The 16,977-nt window shown below is 40.9% G+C and overlaps 1 protein-coding gene across 1 annotated transcript in view; it reads right to left on the bottom strand.

Annotated features, from left to right (window-relative positions):
- The window catches only part of LOC137278423 (serine/threonine-protein kinase ATR-like), an 83,956-nt gene that overhangs the window by 49,040 nt on the left and 17,939 nt on the right, over positions 1-16,977 (bottom strand). The window contains exons 11-26 of the mRNA XM_067810739.1: positions 16,656-16,798; positions 16,229-16,325; positions 11,105-11,199; positions 10,372-10,538; positions 8,376-8,443; positions 7,772-7,853; positions 7,149-7,243; positions 6,939-7,042; positions 6,647-6,745; positions 5,589-5,665; positions 5,084-5,200; positions 3,987-4,119; positions 3,604-3,768; positions 2,761-2,857; positions 2,376-2,450; positions 1,091-1,207 (exon numbers count right to left, since the gene is read on the bottom strand). Coding sequence (XP_067666840.1) covers positions 1,091-1,207; positions 2,376-2,450; positions 2,761-2,857; positions 3,604-3,768; positions 3,987-4,119; positions 5,084-5,200; positions 5,589-5,665; positions 6,647-6,745; positions 6,939-7,042; positions 7,149-7,243; positions 7,772-7,853; positions 8,376-8,443; positions 10,372-10,538; positions 11,105-11,199; positions 16,229-16,325; positions 16,656-16,798 — 1,731 coding nt within the window. The remainder of the gene's footprint in view (positions 1-1,090; positions 1,208-2,375; positions 2,451-2,760; positions 2,858-3,603; positions 3,769-3,986; positions 4,120-5,083; positions 5,201-5,588; positions 5,666-6,646; positions 6,746-6,938; positions 7,043-7,148; positions 7,244-7,771; positions 7,854-8,375; positions 8,444-10,371; positions 10,539-11,104; positions 11,200-16,228; positions 16,326-16,655; positions 16,799-16,977) is intronic.

Genomic DNA, 16,977 nt, shown 5'->3' with positions numbered 1-16,977 from the left:
CTGTACAACACAATTCTAACACCATTCTACACAACTTGAACACAATCAGTTGTATAAGAACAAATGGAAATACACAACACTCGTAACATGAATGAATCTGAAATTCAATTTCCATATTCACTACTTAAATGTGTCTACTTACAATTGTATGGATGTAATCATCACTGCGGTAAAAAAGTTCTTGTATTACTACTAAAGAACTAAACTGAGGTATCTGTCACACACTTAGAGTTATCTACCCTATGCATAGCAGAGTTATCTACCCTATGCATAGCAGAGTTATCTACCCTGCACATAGCAGTGTTTACACTTAGCAACATTATCAGCTCTGAGCAGAATTATCTGCTTCACATTCAGCAGAGTTATCTACCCCACACATAAAGTTATCTGCCATACATTTAGCAGTTATCTACCCTACACATAGAGTTTACACTTAGCAGAGTTATCTACACAACACTGAGCAGAGTTATCTGCCTCACATTCAGCAGAATTATCTACCCTACACACAGTAGAGTTACCTGCCTCACATTTAGCAGTCATTTGTAACTACCCGTCCTTTTCCGTGACCTACCTACCCCTCTTGTATGCCATCATTGCCAAGAATCGTGGCATACCAATCAAATCGCGCGTAGTAAAATGCATTTCAAAACACGAAAATGGCGGAACTGTTAAACTTTAAAACTTCGCTAAACTATGCCAAGCACAATTTAAACAAACATCGAGCTAAAGGATGAGCAACTTTCAACAGTGAAACATACTTGCAAAGCAAATGGCTGTATTGCTGTTTTGCCCATACTTAGAGCCATGTTTGGAAATTCAGAGTTATCTTTCCTTGATAATGGTACTAGACTGATTTCATCTCCATGCCTGTTTGCACTTAGACAAAACCCAGTCGTAAACATGGCCATGTGAAGGGTATGAGATGCCATCTGGCTTGCCGGAATGACACAAGTAGTTATGAATGATTTAGCAGTGTTATCTACCCTACACATAGTAGAGTGATCACTTAGAAGTGTGATCTACCACATCCTGAGCACAGTCACCCCCTCAGAAGAGGAATCTGCGCCACAGTTTTGCTGAAAATGGTTACCTGTAGAAATGTCTTGACATCCTGGTACTTAAGAGCTCTGGCCACCTTGTGTAGTATGATCTCTGGGGTGTTGTCCCCGCTTCCTGTGGCAGCATCATGCATGGCTTCCACCAGAAACTGCCAAGGAAGACAAAGTATTCTTTAGAATGAGACACTACCAGTACTTCCTGAGCCAGTATACAAAAGACAAAATAGAGACAAGACTCATAACAGTCATACTGTGATTAGCCATTCTGTGGACTAAGGACATCTCTTCCTAAACCATGGAGTGGGTCAAAAGACGAAAATAATGTTTGAGGATTTTTGTGTGTGTGTCTTTATAAGGAATTTAGAAGTTGACACTTCAAGGTTTCCACTTAACATGTGCAAGAAGTACTCTGGGTGTGATTATCCCTCAGTCTAGTGGTGAAATAGAGGCGGTCACACACAGCTCTGGGTGACAAGATCGGAACACAGGACGAGACTTTGTAGTGAGTGAGTGACTTTAGTTTTATGCCGCACTCAGCAATATTCCAGCTATATGGTGGTGGTCTGGAAATAATCGAGTCTGGACCAGACAATCCAGTGATCAACAACATGAGCATCGATCTGTGCAATTGGGAACCGATGACATGTGTCAACTAAGTCAGCGAGTCTGACCACCCGATCCCGTTAGTCACCTCTTATGACAAGCATAGTCTCTTTAATGGCAAGCATGGTTTGCTGAAGGCCTATTCTACCCCAAGGACCTTCACGGGTCAAGACTTTGTAACTTGCTACTGGACCATGTACTTGGCTGTCTCAACAACCCATGATCATCCTGATGACAAAAGGCAGTGGCAGGAAAACCATACATCCGGCCCAATTTCTTGAAACAAACTAAAGTCTTTACTCGAATTTCAAACTGTTTGACAATTTGAAACAGCTAAACTTTTAACTCAGGTGCATTTTTACAATAAAAAAATCCTAAACAACTTAATTATTCCATTCACCAAACTCAAACTGTCTACCATGTTTGAGTTTAATATCAACTCCAGTTTCTTCTGAAAAACATGTTTTCTTAAATTTGAGTAAAAACTATAACATAGGTAAAAAATCAGACACAATTTGTTTCGAAAAATTGGGGTCAGCACACAAACATTTCTGAAACTACCAGAGTCTGAAACTGAATCCTTCTGCTGACATGTTTAGACAACTAAACATTAAGACCTTTCGAGAATGAAATTGAGAGTTAAATGATGCCTTTCAGTGCATGTGAACTACAAAAGTGTATTAATATCAACATCTTTACACCTTCTACTAATACCTTGCATATGCCTTGTCGGAACTTGCTTAAAAGGTTCTGGGTGCTCATCTTCTTATGATCAGCAATAGCATGCAGCTGAAACACAAATAATATGAACATAAAACAAGTTATGTCGTATTATAATTTCTAGGTATACCATGGGTAATGAGATTTTATCGGTTCATATTTCTTGAAGATATAGCATACATATACTTATACGTACATATATTTAGATGCAATGTTCCCAGTCGAACTCCAGATGAGCATATGACATAAAAGTCAATGTTAACATACATTATTCCAAATCTTGCTTTAGGAACTTCAAGTGCAGAGATTACAGAGATCTTCACATTGACTGTTGCCATGAGGTAAGGTATACAAATATTAGTGTGAGAGCATGTCTCACCTCATGATATGCCGTGGCAGCAGTGAGCGGAATGGCCGACAGCAGGCTTTCCAGCAAGCTCACCAGCACCACCAGGAGGATGTCCTTCTCTGCCACTCTGGGGAACGGACAGGACAAGGACATTCAGTTCTTGTGAACTCTTTAAGTAACACCAGTACACTGTTCTACTTCAAGGTGTGGGCCTTTCAAGAAATTATTTACTTTCTCATTCTGTTGATCAAACAGGTCTTAATTTTTTTTTAAGTCTTACCCTAAGACCACGAATAGATTGTTCTACAAAATAATACAGACAAGAATTGTTTCATGAAAAATACATAAGTGGATCAATCCCTTGAGGTGAAAAGGTTAGAAAAATTTGCAAGCAAGCAAGACACATATTTTACCGTTAAATAGTTTGTAATGTACAAATTGAGATTAGACCATTGTGACCTTAAAGTGATGCTGTCTAAATAGTCCTGTATGGGATTTCTAGACTCACTGATGTTCTCACCTGATCAATCATTATTTATGAAGATGAAGGTCAACATCACCGAATTAATCTCATGTCTGTGGACTTAAGTATTTGAGACATACCACTGACAAAAGAAAAGTACTCAAACACTGCCAACAACAAAATTAGGTCAAGGTCATTATATGAAGCTGGTTAGGAAAATCAACGGAAAACCTTGGAAGCAAGCTCATGTAAAGGTTCTGGGCATCTCTCGGATAACAAGTATGGGACAGCCTTACATTAAATCACTTGCTTATAGTTGTATCAATTCAGCAAGACCCGTGGAACTTAGTGGAATGAATTTTCAAGATCAATGAAAATGAACAACTACTCAGGTCTAAGAGTCCACCTACCTTCCCAGTTGCCCGATGGTGTACAGTACAGTCTCTTGGAGCCTGATGTTGTTGTCAGATCGAGCCTGGAAATACACCTGTTGAAGACGGTTCATTATGATGTTATCCACGCCTCCCTTCTTCTCTCCTTCCACTTCTTCTCCTAGAAGGTGCTGAATCACCTCGCTGAAACAAGCACACATGTACGTTAAATTTGTCTGCTACTCTAACAAAAATTTTAAAAAGTGAGGCATTTTTAAAGTTTAAATGTTTCCAGTTTGTTGTAAAATGTTGAAGTAAATAGCTAAGAGATGATGGTGTTAGAGTCTTTTAACTCTATGAACATTCAAATTACAATGTAAGATCTTGGCAGTGTTTAAGAGAGAGAACTGCATGAGAATCACCTGAAACGTGTCCTAACTTGGTGGTCTGTGTCTTCAACCAGCCCAAGGCACTGATTCAACATTGCCACTGTGATTTGGTTGTGAACACGAATGCTGATGTGGCTGAACATCTGTCTAATGCTCTTGATGAAAGCTAAAAACATGGATACTCTTAGACACTCTTATAGTTATATCCCGAACAGAAGCATACTGCAGTATTATGAGAAAAAACAAAAACACAGACAGCAAATGCAAAAACATTTTGTCATTGTACAACACATTTTTTCTCTTTATCACAATCATGAATACTATCTCTGCATGCTACTTTTACAAATACCCACAAGCCATTCAGCATCAAAGTAAAATTTCTGAACAGATGTCACCACCTCTATTGCTATACAGTGAAGCCCTCATTAGCCCAGAAACTGATAATCCGGATTTCAGGTTATTACCAATCTATGCCTATTCAATTTGCCTTGATAATCCAGAAATTTGGCTTCCGGGAACAGATGCTAGGAGGCTGTGACCAATCAGTAAAAATAAACAGTAGATGAGCTCTTGTCTACTTTTCAGAAATGTCAAGTGAGGGTTGTTGTTTTCATTAGACATTAGGAGCTCCCGACAGAAGCCTATGTGAGATACTGCCATAATACAGAGGCGCGGATGACAACATAACTGTTTGCTATTGCTTAAAGCACTTTGACAGACAGATGCAGTCACTTGGACTCTGAGTGATTTTGATTCTCGAAAATGATAGTAGAGATCGACTGAGACAAAGAAATACCTGGAAAGTCTGGTGATATATTTTGAGACAATCGGCAATGAGATGTCACTCGGTAAAATTATTGATGGGATGAATGCAATGAGGAAGGTTAAACGACTACAACCAACCATGAAAGACTTTTTGCTGTGACTATAATATATCATTGTGCTTGCTTTTCATTGTTTTATAAGCGACTGATTCAGTAGTCCAAACTATTAGCAATCTGGACGAATTTGCTGAGAAACACAACCATCCAGATTAACAAGGTTTCACCATATTTCATTCAGAAATTATTAGTATTTTGTCATTTGAGTGATAAAACGAACATCCAGTGAGGACACATAGGTTGTCTTACCTTTCTTTATAGTCACGTCACCTATCTCGAGGAGCTGCAGGAACGGACTGAACAGAGCCGGGTCAACACTCTTTGACCTCTCCTTCTGAGAGCTGCATCCATCTGTCTTTCCTGCATCTTACAGAAGTAAGGGAGCGAGTGAGTGACCAAGTGATTGAGTGAGTGGGTAGATAAGTGAGTGAGTGTGAGTGAGTCAAAGTGAGTGAGTCAAAGTGAGCAAGCGAGTGGGAGGTCAGATGGTGAGCAGTTAAACGTAACTTGAATGCAGCAGTGAAGACTTGATCAACTCATGACCAAGCTAATGCAGACTGTCGTGAGGCCACCGAATTCTATAGTGCTTGCTCTGATATTCACAGCCATGCAAACTTTGCAGAACATTCAGGTCTATCATGGCCATCTCTTTCTAACTTATATTGATACAAAGTAAGCAAATATCACCTGTATGTTCCAATTTAACTCAATTATCACATAATCTATTCTGACAAGACCACCTCCCGTGTCTCACCTTGCAAGTCGTCACACAGAGCGCACTTGATGCTGAAACTCTTGTACAGGGGGCCACAGACTGGCGAGAAGTCACCACTGAAACCATGGTAACATGATTATTCCTTATATGGAAACCAAACTTCACTATCAAAGCAAACATAGAGCAACCTCTGCACTTTACATAAGCCAGAGTGAGGTTGATGTAAGGAGGGTTGGTCTGATGCCCATACGCAGATCCAGTGGTTGCTTGAAGGAGCGTGCATCGACCCTTTTGTCCTGAAAGTTTATTGTATGACCCATGAATACAGGTAAAAATGAAGTGTGCAGCCTCTTTCTCAAGAGTGTGTACAACTTCTCTCAGAGGGCTTTATCTGCCCATGACACCCCCTTGGACAATATTTCATCTGTATCAAAGCATGTCAGTTTGATGTGGGAACAAAACTTGTAGTGACAAAAGTCTCAGGCGTTTACTACTTGGGCAGAGTCCATGTGTATGGTGCCAACAAACCCAGAAACAAATTCAGGTTTAGCATGAGAATTATATTAACCTTAGTAGGGGTTGCTTTGTGAAAGGAGCCCTACTTCATTATCTCTGTATCCAACCACCTTATCATCACATGCAGCTATCACAGTCCTCTGTGTTACACGCCATCCATCAGGGAGCGCATGGTGGAAAACTTTTACAGAGACAGGGTTTTATGTGATGCGCAACTGTGCATCCAGTAGGCACAACTGTAGAGGATGGACGCAGAAAAACAATTCCCTGCCTCTATTGGGATGCATATTATCATTCACTGTGCTCTGAACACATCTATGACTAAGTGTTTAGTTGTTTCTTTCAGAGTATTATTTCATCAGCATCAGCCCACATGATCAATGATTTATTCCAGGCTCTACAGAAATGATAAAAACATACAGTTTTCTACAGTTACGTCACTAGGACCTTCATGCTCCCTGCCATGACCTATTCCCCAAGACCCCCATGTTTGTGAATCGAAGTAAAAGCCCTGTGGAGACTTCTTATACATCAGAAGTTTTAGGAAAGAACGTAACTGTGTACAAACTGATGGCACTCACCACTTCAAGACTGCTCTCCGACTGACAACACATGTGATGACCCCTAAACTTGTGGCAAGGGTTTCAACAATTGGTTGGTGTTTGTCCCCAATGAGAGGGCTGAAGGAAAGAATTGGCTGTGTTTACTGACGCTAACAAAACAGACCATGTATCACATGTGTGACTTGAAATCTCTGTAGCAAATGACACAACTTTCTTCCACGGCAAAATTCACCACCTAGAACGTAAATCTGTGTCAAGACGTTACATATTTTGTTTGGACAGAACTTACAGCCTTACATAAATTACTTACTGCAAGAAGTTAGCAATGAGATGGTTCCCATTAGGTCCAAGGTTAAAGAGGAATTCTGGCATAACCTGAAGCGATGCTAGACGTATCTCCGCACTGGTGTCAGCCTGAAGCCAAGACGGAAGCTTGTTACCAATAAAACATCCATCCCAACAATTGTTGGATACTGAGATTTGCGTTAAGTTCATTCATTAACATAAATAAAAAACTTACGAAAGTCTGAGTAAATATATGGATCCTCCATTTTGAAGCGACATCTTTAGGCAGCAGAGACAGGACCCGCAGACTCTCACACACTGTCGCTGTGTCTGTAACACACCAAGACAGGTACAGAAAGGGATGAAAGGAGATTACTGACTTGACTTGTAATTGTCTCATAATAATGAGACAATGAAATCATCACATCAGCTTGTTCGACAATTACAAACAAATACAAATTTCATTTACTGTGAACTGAGAGAGTGAATTTTTCAAAATATGCAGGCAGAGCACATATTTAAATATACACCATGTAGCCACAGACATTATTTCTGTTTCCAGTTGTGGAACTTTGACATTATAATGAGATAATACTGACTGTGCAACTGTATTTTTCAGAATGAACACCAGTGAACTTGTGTTACCATCACTATTTTGTTTATTCTTGGTTTGAGCCCCAAACATGGATGTCACTGAACTTCACTCGTCTACAAGTCGGTATGAACTCCCACACACCTTTTATTGGAATGATCTCATTTTAATGGGATCATAAGTTTTGTTTAAGTATGTCAAGGACAGGTGAAAAATGCTTATACAATGCAATCTAAAATTGCAATTTTCCTCTTTCCAAATCTCACCAATAACATCAGATAGAGTGTTGCTCAGCTGGGCAATCTCCTTGGCCCTGACTGGCCTCAGGTCCTGCCAAGACAGGTCATTCTGGAAAAAATGAAAGCGAAGCTGCAGTGGGCGTTTCACAATAGTTCAAACAATATTCCAGCACATCAAAAGCAAAACCTTTGAGAGGCAGAGACTTTACTTCCATGTGTCACCTGGAGTAACCGAGTGTGGGCCTGATGAACCTGAATGGGCTATTTACTGATGTCTTTTAGCACTGGCACTTGCACTATTGTGCAGCTTAGTAACACCAGCATGGGCTGAAGTTGCTGTTCTTACCCAAAACCCCAATAGAAACCCCAATCTGATCGATACAGTATGACTCATTACATAGAAACATTACATGTTAAAAATCCAAATTAAGCAATGCATGCAAAAAGATGGTGATGAACTCTCAAGTAAAAATAGCTTAATCAACAGTCAAATGTTTTCTCATAATGCATAGAAAACATTTCAACACTCTACCAACATATCTGCTAGAATTTTCAATTTTCATGTTAGTCATGACATAAATAACATCTTTTTAATTCCTTGGAGTAGTAATGAAACATGTTTTGGACTTACTGGTAACCATGGCAATGACAATATCCATGCAAAATCTGTCAGAATGTCAATGTCAGAAAGAACTGCATCTGAAATAAACACATTTCTTGTTACACATTCCTTAGAACAGACATCAAGTTTTCCTGAATGTCCTATGCAACAATGAATTTTACAGAAATGAACCAAAAAGCCATTGTTTTACTGCATGAAATATAGAAATTCCTTACTGAAAAACTTTCTTGGGAAGTCTTCAAAGGCTATGAAGAAAATTCAGTGAATTGTTCTTGAGATATCTTGCTAACAATCTAGATAAGAGATGCCAACCCCAAAGTGTTGCAAATAATAGTTTCAATGTTCCAAATTAGTAGTTTGACCATAAAATTCGTAGTCAACTAAATAAACAAAATCATGATGGATTCTGAGAAAAAAATGAATGATATTATGTTCACGTGGTTAAATTATTTCTTCAGGAACTAAATGTGTCATATCACAAAGGTATTGAAATCAGTGCAGGATTTCTAGTGGAATCGTACTTGCATAGTTTGAAGTTACAATTTGTAGCGACTATGATAAAATCGTAGAGGTTGGCATTTTTGCTAGACATGCTTTCTCACATGCCGAAATCCTAAGAGTGTCACTGTGACCTTAAACATAATGTGAAGGTCACCAAAACCCTGCACGTTCCCTTGATAAAGCTTGGTGTTGAAAATCCAGTGAACAGTTCTTGAGATATCTCACTGACATTATTTTAGTGACAATGGTACAACATTAAAGTCCCCTTGTGACCTTCAAATGAAGGTCAAGGTCACCAAATCTGACTGACACCTTCCTTATCATGTGATGAGCCTAGGTACCAAATATGAAAAGGATCCAGTCAACTGTTCTTAAGATATTCCAATTCATACAGATGGACAGACAGAGCGTAATACTATATACCCTGCTTACATGCAGCAGGGGATAAATAGATACCAGGGCTGCAACACTATTCTCAAATAACCAAATAATCATATATGTATCACAAACTCAAAATGGCATGAAAATAACATGCAAAATGATACTTTCTGCTTAAGTGCATAAGCGGTCGTTAAACATCATCTTACTTATCGAAACCTGTATGTTTCAACTGGGTTCACTCCCCTGATGAGTCGTAACAACATACGTTTAAATATGGTGCTTGTTGGACCATGTCTGCAGTCACCATTATTGGTTCAAGAAGGACAATGGTCAACTCTGAGTCAGCATAATGTGTGAGTGGGATATTCATTCTTAACTGTGGCATGGTAACTCAGTAAGCTAGCACTGCAAATCCAGCAGAAGTCTGGGCTGGTGCAAGCAGCCACACATACACATGTATGCACGTCGTCATAGTGTTTGCCCGAGACATGAAAATTTAGGAGTCATCGTGACTCCTCGGGGTCATGAGAGGGAGTCATGCACATATTTTTGGGAGTCTACTTCAGCATGGAACTTTCATCAAGATATCAACTGTGGTTGTTTATTAACGAAAGAAAACAATGTAAAGCAGGTCAGATTAGCTATTCTCGAAACGTTCGAAGGCACATGAACGTCTTAAACCCATTTTTAACACATTGGCTGCGAAGTTTAGAATTCTTAGGGTTAAGAACGCTTCAAGAATAAGGGTCCTGGTATTTAATCAGCACTGAGCAGTTAACTGGCAAACAATGAACTAAGAACTTTTAAATAATAGAAAATTACACGGTTAGATTTTCTGAATTGCTGGTCCAGTAGCATTGCGTCAAAAATGATGCAAGCTTTCAAATTCACTGAGCATTTGAAATAATTTTTGAGTCAAATACGCAGGTTTTCTGCATTAGGGCAAACACTAGTCATCATATAAGTGGAGCATTCTTAAGTTACACCCTATTCCACCTCACATCACCATCCACATCTTTTCATACATGAAGTTGTTGATTTACCAAATCGAACACTGATCTGGAGAATTTGTAACCCCACAAAGAAGAGTGTCGTTCCAGTCATAGGGCTACTATTGTCTCACCCTGCAGCGCCAAGAGAGTTCCCACAGACTGGATTATAATCTTGATGCCTCTGTTGATGCTGGCTGTAGACTGGTTGGTTTTGTCCTGAAACAAGTACTCCGCCCAGACATCGTAAAACTGACGCAGGAGCTGCTTGCTTAACCACGTCTGCAGGACACATGGACCCCTAGAGCCCCAAAATAAATAACCCAGGTGAATCACCTTTTACATAACATGAACAACTACTTTTCATATTTCTGTGTTGTCAATGAACAGTTGCAATTTAGAACTTGGAAAATACAATATTGACCAACTTCACAGAGAACAACTTCTTTTATTTCTAAAACAACGTTTTGATACAGAGATGGATAATGATACAAGAATTTGTACCAAAACATTGCACTTAGGTATAAAAGAAGTTGCTATCCATAAACAGTGTATGAAGAAAGGCCAGTTCGACTGCCGAAGATGGGCTGAAATTCTGATGGATGATCAAAACTTACTAAGGATCATTGCGAAGGTCTGGTAAAAAGTTTAGAAGTTCCATTTCTCTGGGTAAATTCACCAGATCTGGTCTGGTTAAATCCTCTTTTTGTGCTGGTAAAATTTTGAAGTTACAAGCCCTGATGTCTGGCTGGGTTTTTGGCTTACTTCATACACTGCCATAAAGTTTGTCAATACTGAACTGGTAGTTACAATTACTGCAAAAAGTAACTGAAGTTAGGCCACATGTAAGTTTTATCAGATCATTACCTGTCCTCCCCTCTTGTATTCTGACAGTGGACAATTCCCCTTGCCGCCAGCTCAATCACTGTCTGTATGATCTTCAGACATGACATGTAGTCCGTCTGCAGCAGAAAATCAACTTACTGAAATCAAAATACATTCAAGCCAAGTTTATCCGGATGTTCTGGTTTCACTGGAAAATCATCCGGATAGCGAGACATCCGGTTAACTGGATCAAACAGGCAAACCGTGAAAATTAAGTGAAAGCAAAAAGAGAAAAATTTGTCATGTATGTATATGAATAAATCAACAGTCAATAGTCGTAACAGTGAATCATCATAACATCTACGTATATCGATAATTTATGGAAGGTGGAACGCAAGTTACAAGTTACAAGTCTCGGACAGAATCATGTGGCGTGTGAAGCTTCAAGTAAATTGATGACAAAAAGTCTCTATTTTCCTAATTGCTTATTCTTTTTTTTATTTTTGAAAGCCCTGAAAACATGACATTGCGTCAAACTTATGCTGTCGGCAGAGAGTAAACATTGGGACTGGGTCATGTGGCAGGCTATTTTTTTTAACTTGCATTGCGACAGATAGTAGAGGTTGATTTATAAGTCTTGTTGTTAACAACAGCGTTGTTAACCGTAATCCTACTTAACATGCGTGTTCATTACTGATGAGATGTTGTCACACCCTCAAAATCCTAATGAACAAGCTGCGTGACATGCGTCCCTAGTGTTTTGATGGCTAATTAATCAATTCACATCAAATGCCTTCCGATAGATTAAGAATGAAATCACATAGTCGTGCAGTGATTGGTATTGATGAGACACATACACATGCACGTGTGCACAGATCTTTTAGTCTGGATAATTGGATCATTTTTCAATGAAAATCAATGGGAATGATTTGAAAATTTGCTGTCAGGGTCCTGAAGCGCGGGGTCCGGTTATGCGAGTACAATTACTGAATGGAAGTTTCATTTCACATAAAAATCATCCGGCAGCTGGGGTTTCCGGATATGTGGGGTCCGAGTAAACTGGGCTCGACTTTTGTATAAAATCATCGAAGTTATTAAAATGAATATACATTCTTGAAGTGCATATATTAAAACTATAGGAATAGCCTTGAATTCTTTTTCAGAAGAAGTCCTCCTTGGGGTACATATATGGTATTAAAATGTCCATTTTAAAATTCCTACAACAGTTGTAACAATATTGAATAAATATTTTACAAAACAAAAAACTTGTTTTTTTCTAGTGAGACCACCCCTACAGGGCCCCTACCTGGGCCCCCTAACAGCCATGAGCAGGTAACTCTACCGTCTACCTCGTACCTCACATTTCATACTGTCGTCATACAAGACAGACATCCATACAAACACTCAAGTACAGTGAGCTTACGACTGAGATATGAGTGAGAAGACTTCAAACTCTGTATGTATGGTTCCTTTTTCACACACGGGCACTATTAGGAAGGCATAAGGAAGACCTTTTCAATGATAAAATGTAACTTTGTGTGACTTCCACCTCTCTTTTCCGGAATCCGTTGCACTCCAGTGCCGGTAGTTCCAGAGAAAGCCCAGGTGCTCCACGCCGAGGTCCAGTCATTATGGCGACATGGCGACCATCGAGGTGGTTCCGAGGGGACAGGAACATTTATTACAATTATTTCCTGGTCTCAAAAAAGGATGGAGGGTTCAGACCTATTCTAAATCTGAAAGGTCTGAACAAAATGTTGCAGGTCCCTTCATTCAAGATGGAGACACTACGGTCAGTGATCTCATCTGTAGAAAAAGGCGATTAGCTTACGTCCATCGACCTCAAGGATGCGTATCTGCACGTTCCCATGCATCCCCAGTTCAGGAAGTACCTCCTGTTTCCTTTGACGGGGTATGCTATCAATTTCGGGTGCTTCCCTTCGGCATCGCTACAGCTCCTAAGGGTGTTCACCAAACTTATGCTAATCCCAGCGCAAGTGGCCAGGTAACAGGGCAGGTGCTGTCATCCGTACCTGGACGACTGGCTTCTTTGGGCACTTGCCGCCCACTTGAGTCGAGACGCGACGTTCGCTGTCATGTGCATTCTCACCAAGCTGGGTTGGATTATCAATCTTAGAAAATCAGAACTAGTTCCCACACAGGATCTGATCTTCTTAGGTGCACGATTCGAGACAGCGTGAGGCCTGGTCTCCCTATCTCCGGATCGAATCTCCAAAGTTCATAGAGTTGTTTCACAATTTCTCGAGTCCCCCTCGGCCTCAGCTAGGACTTGGCTCCAGTTGCTAGGCAACATGGCGGTGACAGTGGACATTGTTTGGAGAGCATGGTTGAGGATGCAACACATTGAGTACGCCTTGGCTCAGATGTGGTCTCATTCCTTACGAGTTACGAGACTATTCTCCACACTTCTGGATGGTTACTTCCTCATTTACGTTGGTGGACAGTGTTAAGGAAGGAGACTGCCCCTGGACACTCCCTCACCAGATCTCTCAAGTCAGACAGACGCCTCCCTCACAGGGTGGGAGGGGGGTGTACTGGGCAGTCAATCAGTTTCAGGCCAGTGGTCACAGAACGACATGCACCTGCGCATCAATGTGCTAGAATTGAGAGCTGTCCGGCTAGTATTCCGACACTTTCAGGAGACGGTCCGCGGCTGTGTGGTGCGTTTGGAGATGGACAACCAGACGGCAATGACTTATATCCTGAAACAGGGCGGTATGGTGTCTCCGTCCCTCCTTCATGAGGCATGGCAGTTTCTGCTATGGTGCGACCAGTTCAACGTGCGGGTGTGTCCCGTGTATCTCCCGGGGGTGGACAATGTTCGAGCAGACGCGCTCTCTCGACGTGTTCTGGCCCCGCTCGAGCAGATGTTGCATCACTAGATATTCGAGACTATCTCCCGGTTTTTCGGGTCGTTCCAGGTGGATCCGTTTTCCTCTGGGGGACGAACCAGATTCCGGTGTTTTGCTCTCAGATACCGGATCCGAGAGCCATCGCCCAGGACGCTTTCCAGCTCGATTGGACAGGCAGGGTATTGTGGGCGTTCCCACCTGTACCACTGGTTTCCAAGGTCCTCTCGCAGTCCACCCAACCAGCTCGACTGTTAGTGCCTCTTGCTCCTCTTTGGTCGTCTCAAAGCTGGTTTCTGGTGTTGCTCAGGTTTCTGGCAATGCCTCCTGTCCTATTACCCTTTCGACCGGACTTGATATCCCAGAACCGAGCGCTGCACCCGAAACCCAGGATTCAATGGGTGGCTTGGCCACTGTCAGGGGTCACCTCCAGGCAAGCGGAATTCCTGCACCAGTTGAAGACACAATTCTGGCTTCGCGGAGGGATTCGACAAATGTTCAGTATGAGGGTAGATGGGCCCGTTATTTGCACTGGTGTGTCGACAGAGGGATTCTTGATCCCTTTTCTTCAACTTTGTTGAAGTACTGGAATTTTCACAGTTTTGGCTAGAGACCGGCTTAGCCGCGTCTACTATCTGAGGCTATTCCACAGCTATTTCAGCTTTCCATATTCCTGTTGACAGTGCTCTCTTGGGGCAGCACCCTCTTGTGCAGTGCTTTCTAGCAGGTGTGGATAGGATCCGTCTGACTGTCCGGCAGATTAGTCCCCCCTGGGACTTGTCAATCGTTTTTGATTGGCTGTCCAGTCCTCTTTTTCACGAGCTGTGGTCTCTTTCTCTCTAGCTGTTAACTCGGAAGGCTGCCTTTCTTGTGGCGGTAACATTAGGCAGGCGGGTAGGCAACATTCATGCCATGTCAGCGGATCCTGCTCTGACTTTCATAAAGACAGGGTCAGCATTAGGCTGCCGGATTCTTATCGTCCTAAGATCGCTTTACATGTTACAGCACCTATTGAGAACGGGGTTCGACTGTTGTATAAAATCATCGAAGTTATTAAAATGAATATACATTCTTGATAAAGTGCACATATTAAAACTATAGGAATAGCCTTGAAGTTTATCTGTCACAGTATGTTATTCAAAATCAAATTCTAAATCATTCAGTCTAAAAAGGCAGACACATGCTGATTGTTACTGTTGACAGTACATTACATTTGAATCATTATATCTGAATGGTGCTAAAATTCATCGAGGGCTCCAATGATTTGGTTCGATTCATCGAAAATCAATTGTGACAATTTTCTTTTTTTCAACAATTATCATTATTTCTATTCGATATTTGAATACCTATTTATATTATTTCCACACACTCAGAAACTAATCTTGTCTCCAACTTGAGCAGTGAACCATGTCTGAAACATGGGGAAATGTGACAGATTGATGTCAAGGTAACTATCAAATGAGAATTGCTATGAGCAGACATCAGCAAGTTGACGATTGATTTGATGCTAAAAAAGTGCAACACATAAGCAAGGAGTCACGACAATCAGTTCCCACATTTCTATTCATCCAATTATTCTCAGTCTGCTTCAGACTTCCTCATCCAGACTTTTTCTAAGACTGTAATATAAAAGCGGGGATGCCAACCCTGAACCAAATGAGACTGGAGTAATGACTTGCTACTAGCAATCCCTTAGCCCTGAAGGTGTGAGCTGGGGCACTGTGTGAGATTGGTGGCATCTCCCCTGTGAAAATCTTTGGATTTAGCATAGAAACATGCAATAACTGGACATACTAAACCAGAAAATAGTTCAGTCAAAGGAACCTTTTTACATGGCTATTTATCTAAATTCTTCCAAACATTCTACATGTATAGTTTTTGTATAGATAAATCGGAGAGTGGATTGTACATTTTGAAAATCAAAGTAACTCCTTCAACATCGGAGTGGTGGGCATCTCTGTAAAACCCACAGGTAAATGTGTTGCTCGGCATCAACATCCTTTCCAAGACAATCAGGTGTCACCTTTGTCCAATCGGCCATACAAACTAACACCACAAACGTAAAAGTACATAAATGTTTTTCTTCAGCTTCCAGTTCATGTGAAATGGTATGTGACATACAAATGCAATCATGAAAGAACCACTATTTCACTGGATAACTATTTCAAAACATATCAGTCAAGCTCAACAAAATGACATAGCTCAAGGGTAATACATACATGAAATCGAGAAAGTATCACACTGGACGTTGCAGTATGTACAATATACATGGGAACTGCCTGAATGGTGACATTACCTTCCTGTTGATGACAGACATCCTCAGTTTCTGCATGGCCTGTTTGAAGGTGGAGGACTGCTTCTCCAGGTTGCCCTCGTCATCATCTGATGGCTTCCTGTGGACATACATCACAGGCTTTAAGTCTCCCCCACATTATAACTCCACAGTATACACATTATTTTTCGTTATGTGTTGTACACATGACAGTCGCAGTTCCATGAGGGTCATGGATCTGATGAAGCAAAGATCAAAATGAGGCTGAATCTTTAATCTTAGTTTCAACCAATGATAAGAGGACATAACATAATTGCACAACTTGGCCAGCCAGCACCTTAGTTCTATATTGTTGGTCAGATGTTACTACATAATTTACCTAAGAATATGCACATTACTTCTTGGTACTGGTCTTTTTCAAACATAGGATATAAGCACATATACTAAATACCTTTTTCGCTTCTGTGATATTCCTGGTCTCTTCTGTTTATCCCTCCTGTCCTGCTCAACATCCATCCTGGTTGTCTCCCCTGGTTTTGGTGGTTGACCTTGAAGGTCGATCACAATAAGCTGATGTAAAGGGTTCACAATGAACTGCAAGTGAAGAATGTATCAACATCAGCAGGGTTAATAAGTGAGTGACTTTGGTTTTATGCCTCTTTTAGCAATTTTCCAGCAATATCACAGCATGGGACAAAAGAAATGGGTCTCACATCTGGTACCCATATGGGGAATCAAACCCGGATCTTCGGCATGATGAGCAAAGGCTTTAA

This window comes from Haliotis asinina, chromosome 3, assembly GCF_037392515.1.
Source record: "Haliotis asinina isolate JCU_RB_2024 chromosome 3, JCU_Hal_asi_v2, whole genome shotgun sequence".
NCBI classification, from domain to species: Eukaryota; Metazoa; Mollusca; class Gastropoda; order Lepetellida; family Haliotidae; genus Haliotis; species Haliotis asinina.
The sequence above is the reverse complement of the archived record's forward strand: the minus strand, read 5'-3'. Positions and strand labels throughout refer to the sequence as shown.